The sequence below is a fragment of the Engraulis encrasicolus genome, chromosome 13 (assembly GCF_034702125.1).
Source record: "Engraulis encrasicolus isolate BLACKSEA-1 chromosome 13, IST_EnEncr_1.0, whole genome shotgun sequence".
In the NCBI taxonomy this organism is placed as follows: domain Eukaryota; kingdom Metazoa; phylum Chordata; class Actinopteri; order Clupeiformes; family Engraulidae; genus Engraulis; species Engraulis encrasicolus.
Window position 1 is genome coordinate 12,567,385 of NC_085869.1, and position 14,151 is coordinate 12,581,535.

General features: G+C 44.6%; 1 protein-coding gene across 2 annotated transcripts in view; it reads left to right on the forward strand.

Annotated features, from left to right (window-relative positions):
* LOC134460684 (GRIP and coiled-coil domain-containing protein 2) overlaps positions 1-9,260 on the forward strand; it is a 31,675-nt gene extending 22,415 nt beyond the window's left edge. Inside the window, exons 20-23 of one of the 2 annotated variants that reach the window (XR_010037153.1) lie at positions 919-1,113; positions 2,601-2,740; positions 4,224-4,769; positions 8,087-9,260. Coding sequence is in view for 1 of the 2 variants with exons in the window: in XM_063213057.1 (XP_063069127.1) it covers positions 919-1,113; positions 2,601-2,740; positions 4,224-4,425; positions 8,087-8,160 (611 nt within the window). In the remaining variant the exon portion in view is untranslated. The remainder of the gene's footprint in view (positions 1-918; positions 1,114-2,600; positions 2,741-4,223; positions 4,770-8,086) is intronic. The other variant, XM_063213057.1, reaches the window with a different exon arrangement.
* The last annotated feature ends 4,891 nt before the right edge of the window (positions 9,261-14,151 follow it).

The window sequence follows — 14,151 nt, forward strand, 5'->3', positions numbered from 1 at the left end:
ACCCACCTCCTCCAATCTTGGTACAGATTTTTCCAGAGCTGATCTGTCACAACACAACACTGGGCGGACTCCCTTGTTATTTTGCTCCTTTTGTAGCTATAAAGCAACTGACATCTTCGTATTTACTGTTCAAAAATACAATGAATTAAAAATCACCACATTTTAGGGTGAAGAACATTGGTCAGTATTATCAAGAAATTGTCTGACGGGCTCAAAAGCAAGTGCACAACAAAAAGCAAGAGGTCTGAAATTTTTGACTTCTCAGTTGCACGTGACTGCCCCCTTCTGGTAGTTGAAGACGAATCTCCAATCTACACCTCAGCCCAGTACAGAGCCGGTCTTGCATTGCATTGTGTGGTAGCAACACTGTGTAACAACAGCTCTGCTTGTGGCTCAATGACGTTTTAATAGTAGCACACGTCAGCGTGGTGTAACCACAGCCAATGCCAATATTGTACGTTTTTTTTTATTTGCTTTTTTTTTGTCACAAGAGAAAACATCTACAAACATTCATTCATACCTAACACAATTTCCATGGTTAACAGGCAATGGAGAAGCTAGACTGTAGTAACAAAAACAAGGGACTGGATCTGGTACCTGACTTGTACTGTGTATGATGTGTATGCTGGGAAGGGTGGCTAGAGGGATGGGATGTATGGATTTATGTATGTATTTATGTTTTTGAGCAATGGAATGAACTTCAATTTATGTTTTTATATGGTGAGAGCAAAGTCAAATGTCAAGAAAGAATATTACCACACACTTGTTTGACTTTTTAGCTTGTTTATTCAGAGCGAACAACGCGTCATCAGGTTCGCTCAGTATTGAACACTCTCCATCTAGAATCTGTGCATGGATCTTTGAACTGTTGAATTCTATTCTATTCTAGTCTAAGTTCCTCTATGTCTTGTCTTCCAGGCTCGGCGCAGCTCCAGCAGGGGAAGAAGCAGATGTCGGAGCGCAAGTCTACTGACCTGCCCCTGTTTGAGCTGCTGTCCATGGCGCGGGAGGAAGGGGAGGGCATGGAAACCACAGAGACGGAGTCCGTGTCCTCCACGGGAACGCCGCTGCCCTCCCTGGAGCATCTCCTCACCAATCCGGACCCCAAACACGGTAAAAGCCATGTGCACCTCCCCCTCCCCATCCCTTCACCTCTCCAGACCCTAATCTCATGGTGCATTCTTTTGAAACTCGGTTGTCTGAAACCCTGACCTCCGCCTCGGGAAAGTGCAAAAGAACGGGTATTCAACTCGGGGTTCCGGAACACAAACTCGGCGCACTTTAGTGTACTCAGAGATTGTTAAACATTAGTGTTTTTCAGACATTTGTACTGTCTCCAGCTGTTGCAATAGAACACATTTACAACGGATGTCGGGAGAACAAACTTGGTTCCACCAACAACCGAGGTTCAAAAGAATGAGCCATAAACACGGGTGCCCTTCACCCCTCCCAGTCCCCCCCTCCTCATCCCCCTCCTCATCCCCCCTCCTCGTCCCCTCTGCCCTCCTCCTCGCCCACTTGCATTGACCCCGATGACACCCGTCACAGTTCTGACAGTGATGACATATTTCAGCTGATTTTCTGACAGCATGACAGTAAGCAAGGCTGCATGCATCTCATTCATGGCTTATTTTGATTTACCACAGTGTAATCTTCTTCCATTGTAATTTTTGAATCGACTTGTCTGTGTGTTAAAGGGTTAAATTAATTAATACCAAATATAAAATTGTAATGATTACAAAGAGCTTAACAGAGACGACTAGATTGAACAAATGATATACATACAATGTACAGACAATGAAAAGGTTGGGAGATGTTTGAAATTGCTGTTTTCACAACTGACCGTATCTGCATAATTACAAGGTTCACAGACCCCTGATGTGTTTGGGATAGGGCTGTTCTGAATGGCTATATTGATAATAATCTGTAATAACATGTAATGATGATTATAAGGGGTGCACCAGAGTTAATGCATACAGTATGCCCTGACAGCAGGGGCACATTTCTCGAAACCCATAGTTGCTAACTACAAGTTACTTTGTTGTTTGCAATGCAATTTCCCATTGGCAACTACCCAAGTTGCTAACTGGCTAACAGCTATGCTTTCGAGAAACCCACCCCAGAGTTGTAAAAACTAGTAAAGTTGTAAAGTAGAAGTACTCTCTCAAAGTAGAAGCACTCTCTCAAAGTTGAAATGTCGTCATACCACTAGTGTCGTAATTACATCTGTAAGACAACGTCTACTTTATACAACTGTACCTGACAGTTCTAATATTGTTCCTGGTACACAACTTAAAAACAGTAATATAGTCCCTTCAGACTTTCACAATGTTACGATTTGCAACTTTTTTGCAACTTTAGAGAATTCTCGCGAATTCTGCACAATATTGCAACTTCCACCAATCACTGCGATTTCCCCGCAACTTTAGGCACACTTTTGGCCAACGTTTAGTTGCGTGGCTTAATGCAGCTGAAAAATAGACTATATTACTATTAATGCAGCTGAAAAATAGACTATATTACTAATACGTTTCAATGTTGTTGGTGTTGTGTGTGCGTGCGTGCGTGCGTGTGCGTGCGTGCGTGCGTGCGTGTTACAGAGCCGTTTGTGTGGCAGGTGGAGCCCACCAAAGAGGAGTTGAGCCAGAAGCTTAGCACGGCCACCCGCAGCATGGAGCACATGAACGGCCTGCTGCACGAGACCGAGGCCACCAACGCCATGCTCATGGAGCAGATCACGGTAACTTACTGTACACACACACATACACACACACACACACACACACACACACACACACACACACCAACGGCATGCTCATGGAGCAGATCACGGTAACTTACTGTACACACACACATACACACACACACATCAACGCCATGCTCATGGAGCAGATCACGGTAACTTACTGTATACATACACACACACATACACACACACACACACACACCAACGCCATGCTCATGGAGCAGATCACGGTAACTTACTGTATACACACACACACACACACACACACACCAACGCCATGCTCATGGAGCAGATCACGGTAACTTACTGTATACACACACACACACACACACACACACACACACACACACACACACACACACACACCAACGCCATGCTCATGGAGCAGATTACAGTAACTTACTACACACACACACACACACACACACACACACACACACACACACACACACACACACACACACACACATAGTCTCGGTCTGTGCCCCACTGAGGTATTTAAAATAATAGTAATGTTCAGAGATTCAATACATTATTATATTCCTTTTATTTACTCATGGGAATATCGTTTAGTTTCTTTTGGAATGCATTAATTATTCAATTACTAATTTTGCTCTGCTGTACTTTTCCTGCCAACATGCCACGGTCCCCCTAGCAACTTCTCGCAGCCCCCTAGGGGTCTCCGCTCCACACGCGCACACACACACACACACACACACACACACACACACACACACACACACACACACACACACACACACACACACACACACACACACACCCAGACCAAACATTACTATCCAGTCCATCCATACTGCTGTCACCTCCCCATAATGCACCCAGCATGACCCCTGCTGCCTCCCTCCCCTGACCACTCTCAATGAGGCAGCGCTGAGTGATGGCCTATCAGACAGCAGGTCCAACCCCCCTCTCACATCTACCTCCCTCTCTCTCTCTTCCTCTCTCTTCCTCCATCCTCTCACATCTCCCTTCCTCCCCCTCTCACATCTACCTCCCCTCTCTCTTCCTCCTCTCCCTCTCTTCCTCCCCCTCTCTCTTGCTCCCTCCTCTTCCTCCTCTCTTCCAACCCCCTTTCTCTTCCTCTCCCTCTCACATCTCCCCCCCCCCCCCCCCTCTCTCTCTTCCTCCCCCATCCACCTCTCTTCCTCCCCGTCTCTCTTCTGGTTCTACTCCTCCCCTCTCACATCTCTCCTCTCCACCCCTCCTCCCTCCCTCTCTTCCTCCCATCCTTCTCTTCCTCCCCCCTCTCTCCCTCTCTTCCTCCCCTTCCTCCTCTCTTCCTCCTCACACCTCCTCCTCTCTTCCTCCCATCTCCCACCCCCTCCTCCTCTCTCCCTCTCTTCCTCCCCTTCCTCCTCTCTCCCTCTCTTCCTCCTCCTCCTCCTCTCTTCCTCCCGTCTCCCACCCCCTTCTCCTCTCTCCCTCTCTTCCTACTTCTCTTTTCCTCCTCCCCCAGCTGCTGAAGAGTGAGGTGCGTCGGCTGGAGAGGAACCAGGAGCGTGAGAAGTCCCTGGCCAACCTTGAGTACATGAAGAACGTGCTGCTGCAGTTCATCTTCCTGCGCTCGGGCAGCGAGAGGCAGGCCCTGCTCCCCGTCATCCACACCATGCTGCAGCTCAGCCCCGAGGAGAAGAGCAAGCTGGCCGCCATCGCTCACGGTAAACACACCTCATATGTTACACTGGCTCTCAATGGGGGGCGTTAGGGGGCTTATGCAGGCTTATGATGAGGTCATAGGGGCGAGAGTCAGGCAGGCCCTGCTCCCCGTCATCCACACCATGCTGCAGCTCAGCCCCGAGGAGAAGAGCAAGCTGGCCGCCATCGCTCACGGTAAACACGCCGCATATGTTACACTGGCTCTCAATGGGGGGCGTTAGGGGGCTTATGCAGGCTTATGATGAGGTCATAGGGGCGAGAGGCAGGCAGGCCCTGCTCCCCGTCATCCACACCATGCTGCAGCTCAGCCCCGAGGAGAAGAGCAAGCTGGCCGCCATCGCTCACGGTAAACACCTGACCCAGTGGTTCTCAACCATAAGCCTGCCAACGCCCCCCTTAGTATTGAAAAATGAAATAGACTAATGCCCCCCAATGGGAGCCAAGCCCCACCCCCACTCAGCTGCATCCTTCTCAATGCCCCCCTAGGGCTCCCCAACACCCCCTGGGGGGCTGTACCGCAGCCATTGCTCACGGTAACCATCTGACCAGACCAAACACGCCTCATATATTACAGTGGCTCTCAACAGGGGGCGTTAGAGAGCCCTAGGAAGGCACTGAGAAGGATATAGCTCAGATGGGGCGGTGCCTAGTTACTATTACGTTGCATTAGTCCATTTTATTTTTTAATATTATTAGGGGGGGTCATTGGCACTGCAGGCTTATGATGAGGTCCAGGGGGCGTTTATTCAAAAAAGGTTGCGAACCACTGATTTATTACAACCATAGAGAGTCTTTGGTGTGACCACGCCTCTGCTCAACTGTTAGTCACATTAGCTGCTGACGTCACGATACAATTGAACAAAAGCCTCCTCTTAGAAGCACAGCAGGCGGCGCCACTGTTACTGAACCTGATTTCTGCCCTGTTTACTAACAAAGGTTGTCATTGAATTTAATTTATCTTTATTAATGTCCCATTGATCAAATGTTCACTCTAAATAAGACTTCCATAAGCACAATGTAGAGGTTAATAGGTTATTTTGGTAAATAGGTTTCATAGCAATATCATCCTAATAGATATCTTAGGTCTTCAGAATCTCCTCTAATGGTTGTGCCTAGAGTCAGGTCTAGACAGGGTGAAATGGCAATGGAAATTAGTCTGCAAAATGCTGGAACCCACATCCTGTCCAAATTAGAACTGCCCCAACAGTATCTTGTTTTAAAAGGAAATTAAAAACAGCTTTATTCTCATCTGTCTTTGGTAATTAGTTAATTATCTTCTATTTATAACACAACATGGATTCTTATTCTTCTCTTTGGGTCATTTCACGTGAAATCAGACACTTTGGGACCCGACCGACCCGGATTTCAATCATACTTGGTGTGCCTTTTTAGTAGCAAGGTAGCACCTCAGAACTGCATTGGTTTGAATCTGACACTAATATTAAGGGAGAAACAGACTAGGAAAGGTTCACATGTGAGGGTAGGACACTATACATTCAGCCTTGAATATATCAGTCAGTGTTAGTCACAAAAAGATGCCTGTGGTGTTATTTGAAAGCTCTTTTCTGGCTCTACATATACACAATCAGCTTGGAATACAACAACTCTCAGAATATGAATTATGATAAATTGAAAAATTAAAAATTGAATATCTAAAAAAAACTATATTTTAAAATGGCCAGTTCCTTGTCCAAACGTAGCCGGCAATGTCATTAGCAACACCTCAAATGCTGGTGTTCGGTTTTTTATTCATTTCAGAGAGATTTTTACTCACAAATATGGCATCATACAGACCACTTACTAATAATATGGTAATACCATAGTAGCATCACATGACAAAACAAAAACAAAACAAAAATGGTCAGTTTCCATGGTCCCAGGTTTCAAAAACTAAGGCAGATGTCCATTTATACACACCAAATTATGATATGTGAATGTTTGAACATTCCTTCTCTGTGTACCTGTGTCATCTTCCCTTTACCGTACTTTAAAGAGATAATCAATGGCTACACTCTCATTTTGTACTCTACCAGTGCATTTGAAGCAGCAGCTGTGTCTTTTGTAGATAATGTATAAGTATAAGTACGTCCCGTTGCAGTTACAGGTTCCACTACCAGAAGCACATCCTGATGATCCATGACAAGTCTATCTGGTCTGAAGGGAAAAGTGAAGGATGGAGATGGTCCATGAGGATGCAGGAAGTTCAGTTTCACCTCTCCAGTGCTCGGCATACATGCATCAACACATGCTAGCCACCAGTTGCCACTCTTTCAACGCTGCCTTCTCTGAATGCTGAAAATGGCCTATTACTATTCCAGGTACTCAAAAACTACACAGCTTCTGCCCATTGTCAATGGACATTAGGCCATTTTCCGCATTCAGAGAAGGAGTTGAAAGAGTGAGCTCAGTAAAGGAATGGGGTACATTTTCAAGCATCAAAGGGTATGTTGTAGCTGTATATGATGGCAACTGGTGGCTAGCATGTGTTGAGGAATGTATGCTGAGCACTGGAGAGGTGAAACTGAACTTCCTGCATCCTCATGGACCATCTCCATCCTTCACTTTTCCCTTCAGACCAGATAGACTTGTCATGGATCATCAGGATGTGCTTCTGGTAGTGGAACCTGTAACTGCAGCGGGACGTACTTATACATTATCTACAAAAGACACAGCTGCTGCTTCAAATGCACTGGTAGAGTACAAAATGAGAGTGTAGCCATTGATTATCTCTTTAAAGTACGGTAAAGGGAAGATGACACAGGTACACAGAGAAGGGATGTTCAAACATTCACATATCATCATTTGGTGTGTATAAATGGACATCTGCCTTAGTTTCTGAAACCTGGGACCATGGAAACTGACCATTTTTGTTGTGTTTTTGTTTTGTCATGTAATGCTACTATGGTATTACCATATTATTAGTAAGTGGTCTGTATGATGCCATATTTGTGAGTCAAATTCTCTTTGAAATGAATAAAGAACCGAACACCAGCATTTGAGGTGTTGCTAATGACATTGCCGGCTACGTTTGGACAAGGAACTGGCCATTTTAAAATATAGTTTTTTCAGATATTCAATTTTTAATTTTTCAATTTATCATAATTCATATTCTGAGAGTTGTTGTATTACAAGCTGATTGTGTAATATGTAGAGCCAGAAAAGAGCTTTCAAACAATACCACAGGCATCTTTTTGTGACTAACACTGACTGATATATTCAAGGCTGAATGTATAGTGTCCTACCCTAAAATGTGAACCTTTCCTAGTCTGTTTCTCCCTTAATATTAGTGTCAGATTCAAACCAATGCAGTTCTGGGGTGCTACCTTGCTACTAAAATGGCACACCAAGTATGATTGAAATCCGGATCGGTCGGGTCCCAAAGCGTCTGATTTCACGTGAAATGACCCCTTTTCTTCTTCTTTACTCTTTAGCACATTGAATGACAATTGTGTATGGGAATGTGCTATACAAGTCATTTTGATTGATTGATTGATTGATTGATTGATAGGATAGTCAGAAAAGAGAACAGACTCAAAATGTTTGCAAAAAAATACTGATATCTTTATATGGAATCATATAGTCATATGATTATACTATATGCCACTTCTGAAGGGAGCTTCCTGCAATAATAGCCAAAATAACCAGATTCTGTTTTCTCTTCAGGTGAGGAGGAAGGGGATCGCTCCAGAGGCTCAGGGTGGTCGTCCTACCTGCACAGCTGGTCTGGCATCCGATAAGAAGAAAGGCAGCTGACAGCTTCATGGCTATCAGATGGGTTCCTACAGGACTGTGCATTAGTTACTTAATCATCATCTTTTATGTGTATTTAAAATATACCAAACATGCCTTTTTTGGGGGGTGGGGGGAGGGGGAGGGTGGATCACTTTGTATATTTAAAATAATAATAATTATTGACATCATTGTAGTTCTGTCCGTTTGTAAAGTACTTGAAAATTGTATAGGCCTTCCTTGCAGCAAGTCTGTGAGGTCTGTTGTTACTCATGGCTTATGGCTCACATTTTCCAAGGTCAGTTCCTTTGTTAATGATATCGTTCAACGTCTCCTGGTGCATTACACGACTTGCCATTTAACAAATTGCAGCTGTGACCTAAAACTGTTTTATGAACACTATACCATTACAACCTTTGGTTGTTGTCAACATCTCTTAACTTCAACTGGAAGTGATGTGAAATCATGTATTGGGGTACGTTTCTTGAAAGCATAGTTGTTAGCCAGTTAGCAACTTGGATAGTTGCCAATGGGAAATTGCATTGCAAACAACAAAGTAGCTAACATAGTTAGCAACTATGTTTATTACAAATATAGCTACAGCCATTGTAGACAGTGCAGGATATCAGATGTGATAGAGATACGCAGCGTAGAGATACACAGCTTTGCACATTATTTTTAGGCCAGTGGTTCATGTCACCACAGTGAGTCATGTAATGTCATTATTGTGAAGTGAAGTAGACGGTGAACAGAAGGCTCATCAAATGATATGATGCAGTGAAAGCTAGACACTGTCAAGAGAGGACCAAATTGATTTGTGTGTGTGTGTGTGTGCGTGTGCGTGTGTGTGTGCGCGTGCGTGTCTGTTTCACATCGTCGGGGAAGCTTATAGAAATTATTGACAAATGAATGAAATCTCTTCACTGAATGTATTGCTATATGTTTTAAATTATTTACAGACGTTCATCTAAATAATGAGCTTTTTTTCACCTTTTAAGACGTTGAGAGAGATTAAACTGTCATGTGCAATTTCATCACTGAAAAATCTTGCTTTAACTGACAAATACATTGCTGTTCCAAAATAAAACTGTAATCTGTCCAACTGCCATCAGTCTAACTGTTGAGTCCTTGTAGGTTTAGCTGATGCGTGTGCAATACTTTTGTAAGATTAGGAATACTTCAGTTGCATTGTTTTAAAAAAAAAGTATAGTAGCCATGAACATGTGTGCAATAACGTACACAAGATTTCGAGAGATCCTTTTCATTTTTCAATGCTGCCTTCCAGTCATAAGCATTAAATAATATAAGAGAAAGCCTTCGTTGTTAATACTCAGTACAGAGATATAGCCCACATACACATAAGTATAGGCTAAATTAAAATGGTGTACCATCATACAAACCACAACACTACTATGCTACTGTTTAAAAGACACTTTTACTAGTCCAGGTATGCAAACACAGGCGGACGCATGATGACACAGACTTCAAAGACTGAATAGACTGTATAAGCCAGCAGGCTACTGTGGAGCTGACCAGGGTTGCCAGATGAGACTGATGATTTCCAGCCCAAAAAAAAGCTCAAAACCCGCCTGAAAGCACCAAATCCCACCCAATTTGAACTAATTTCTGTTGATTTCTATGGCCATAAATCGGCAGGAAAACCTGCAGATGGTCATCCTAAGCAGCCCAATTTGGCGGGAAACCGCCCAATCTGGGAACACTGTAGCTGCGGGTCAGTGGTGGAGATGTATTGATGTCCAGGTGGCAACTGACTTGCAGAGGTAGTCAGTGCAGCGTCCAATGAATGAATGGCCTACAAGATGAACGGAATACTGGATGGTACAGGAAAGTGTCAATGCCAAAAATGAATAAATAATACCAAAATGAAGCAAGCAGACTGGTTTTATGCTAGTGGGGCAACAGGGCCACATTGGTAGCCTGGGAACTCCCATACTGCCTTTAGTTCTACACAATCGTTTTGATCTGAAAGACAGTCTGGCGAGGATGACTCATAACGGCCAAGATCATGGTCCCTGTGTCATAATGGCCAATACATATACATTGCTGGTGTTTCCAGACGCGCGGTGCCACATGTGTCACTTCAGCGCGTAATGCTTGCAACTTTTTTGTGTGTAATTTATGAACGTGCGTGCCTTGGCGCATTGATACACTGGAGTTATGCGGTCAGAAAAGTGACCTAATAGTGGGACTACTTCAGGTGTGCATATATAGACAGTTAATCAATACCCAATTTAGCGCGTCACAATGGGAGATTCCAGACTGCCGTGGTATAAGTAAGGGATAATTGACGACACGGTGTGCGTATAACAGGAAAAATAATGCACACCTAGGTGGTGATGCGGCCACGACGCGAAGCGGAGTGGCCGTTACACCTCGGTGTGCATTATTTTTCCTGTTATACGCACACCGTGAAGTCAATTATCCCGCTTATACCACGGTTGCCACACTGTCTGAAATTTATTTGAGGCATTATTTCGATGCTATAATGGCTAAAACAAAGGTTTTCTGTAGAACTAATTCCTTCCGCCACAAGAAGCTTCTTTTCATAACTTTCTGGCGAACTGCCGTTGCTAATTCTAAATTGAAGGTTGCTACGGCCAAGACACCGTTGATAGTTCTATCGCATTCGGTTGTCAAGTCAAGAGCCAGTCGTTAATTCTATCGCATTTGGTTGTCAAGTCAGTCGCCTCAATGTTCTACCCATTCGATATATGGGCGCGTCTGACTTGCCCACTAGACCATGCTACAGTTGGCATGATTCCTACACATGTACATATCTCAATAGATTAAAAAAATACCCCGCGCATCTTGGCGACATTCTAACTGCCTCACCTCGCCATTAACTTCATCAAAACAGGCACCTCGTCAATGTGCTCTCCTCCCATAGGAAACTCCCCTTGATTTATTTTCCTGCGTTCCCATAGTTAAGCCTATTGATCCGAAAATATCCCATACTTTTCACAAGTTACGCTACTCTCTCAACTGATAAACGCTACAACCGCAGGAAACATCTCCTCTCGTGGGGAAGAAACGCCCACGTGAAACGGGCGTCCCTTTGCGCAAGGAATCTCTCTCTCTCTCTCTCTCTCTCTCTCTCTCTCTCTCTCTCTCTCTCTCTCTCTCTCTCTCTCTCTCTCTCTCTCTCTCTCTCACAAAGTTGACAGTGATGGTCAGTTGGGAGAAATAACAATGTTTCAAATTTGATTAGGCCTACTAAGATTTGCTCCAGATTCACTATACATTGCTGGTGTCTCCAGACGCGCGGTGCCACATGTGTCACTTCAGCGCGTAATGCTTGCAACTTTTTTGTGTGTAATTTATGAACGTGCGTGCCTTGGCGCATTGATACACTGGAGTTATGCGGTCAGAAAAGTGACCTAATAGTGGAACTACTTCAGGTGTGCATATATAGACAGTTAATCAATACCCAATTTTGTGCGTCACAATGGGAGATTCCAGACTGCCGTGGTATAAGTATGGAATAGCGGACGACGAGGTGTCCCGATATCAAGGGAAATAATGGACGAGGCGGAGCGTTCTAAACAGCCCGACGGCGCAGCCGAAGGGCTGTTCGCTTCGCCAAGTCCATTTTCCCTTGATATCGGGACACCTCGAAGGCCGCTATTCCGCTCATCACCCGGTTACCAGCATTTAAGTATTAATTTATTATTATGTTGATCTAAGGCTTCTTGAAAAAGTAGATTCACCACTGCGCTTGGTAGGCCTACGTTGCCATGGGCACCACTTCCTAATCTAGTGAGACGCGCCTCTATCGGAGGCATGTAAGGACGCGCGCAGAATGTTGGTGACTTGACAACCAAATGCGATAGAATTGACGACTGGGTTTTTGACTTGACAACCAGATGCGATAGAATTAGTAACGGGGTCTTGACTAGACAACCAGATGCGATAGAACTAACGACGCGGTCTTGACTAGACAACCAGATGCGATAGAACTAGTAACGGCACTTCGCCAGAAAGTTAGAGAAGAAGCAACTTGGACGCCCGCACGCCCGCATGACATCATAGGTGTCCTGCTACCGGGGAATAAAGGACACCTGCTCAGCCAATCAGAAGACGTTGCGTCTGCTCACTGGGTGATAATAGCCAAGTATTCTGCCCCCTACGGAATTAACAATAGGCAACTCCCCAGACCTAATCTCACTTGTGATTAGGTCTGGTGTTAACCAGGCAACCATATTGGTGCTCATAGATGAATAGCGATGCAGTCTTCATCCTACTACTCCCTCTACCCGTAGCCTACGGCGAATGACCCCTGCCATAACTCCAGACTAAAAAAGTAGCAGCTTCAGAAATAGCTTATTTCTGACCCACCACACTGAAACCCATTAAAATCCATGTTACAGTAAAACGTATTGTAACTTGGGTTACTAACATTGTAATTAGTATATTTTAGCTTTTCCGATGTAAATGCTTTACATTACTTAGTTACGGCAAAAATCAATACATTACAGTAATATATTTTGTAATGCGTTACTCCGAACACAGTTGGTAAGAAGGCAGTGCCACAGCCAACTACAGGATTCGGATGTAGCCGTGGTATTTTCTGCCCTTGAGGTGTGGTTATTTGGTTTGGTTATATTGGGGGAGTAATTAACCTCTGCTTTCCCTCATCCTCCTCCATGACTGAGGTATCCTGAATATGGTACCGTCCCGCCGCACTGCTCCCTTGGGGACCCATTGGGGGCTACCCCCTTGCACGGGTGAGGCATATGCAATTTTGTTGTGTGCAGTATGCACTTGTCTGCTGTGTCACAATTACAATGGGGGTTGGAGTTTCCCAGGTGGGCTTTCACAGCTTTCACAAGAGTGGATTTGCTCCAGCAGAGAAGATTGTCAACAGCAATGGAGAGCTCTACCATCAGGGCTGTTTTGTTTGGGCCCAGTGCTTCCAGCAGTTCCCATCGAAGTTTTTCTATGAGGTAGGCCTCTTTTAACAACAATTGAGGAGCTTTGTTGCAAAATGCAAAACGTTAATTACAAGAAGTAATGGGACTCTTGCCTTATGTACACATAGGCCTACTGTAAGCATTATGTCTAAGTGTAGGATCACAATAACAGTCATATGGCCATGGTTAACTGGGTGGAGAGGAGATGTAGAATTACTGAGGTACCCTGAGCGTGTTACCATCCCGCTGTACTGCTCCCTTTCGGGTGCCATTGGGGGCTGCCCCCTTGCACGGCCGGGTGAGGCATGAATGCAATTCTGCTTTGTGCAGTGTGCACTTGTGTGCTGTGGAGTGCTGTGTCACATGGACAATGGGAGTTGGAGTTTCCCAGTTGGGCTTTCACTCAAGTTTCATACATCATTGCTTCACCTTAGCCTGACATTATTATGTAGTTATGGACAATTAATTGTGCAAATCTAATGAAGTGCATTTGCAGGAGGCTAATCCATTATGTATATTGTTTGTGTATACCTGTATGTATTCTTGGTGTAATGTCTATGCGGCTGACAAGGCCCTCTTGCTCTGCTTGGCAGCTGGTCCCCCACAATGCGTGCACTCCAATATGCACGCTACCGTCCTCCACTTGTGCTTGTGGCCTCGCCCCGCCCCCGCCTCTGTGGAGAAAAGCTGTCAGCCTAGCCACAAGGACTTTTGGGCGACTGTTTTTCATTTACCATCCCAATTGCAAATGAGAAAATGACATTAGAATTGTGCTTTTGCAAGATATTGAATTAATTTTCTGTCGTCAGTGTCAGTGGCAGGCAAGTGAGCAAGAGAGGACGGAAGTCCGCAGACTGGAATTCACCCATTGAGTCCTATATAAATAAAAACAAGAATAGAAAGTTAGCCAGCAGCCAACCGTAGCAGAGCCATGGGAGCGCCGTTTCCTGTCTTGTCTCTAATATCAAAGGAATAGCCCAAGGAGCAGTTGAATGCACTTCCGCTCATCAGTGGAAATAAAGTTAGTGTCTTTGAAGTATGCAAGAGTGTGTGTTTTTTTTTTCTGTA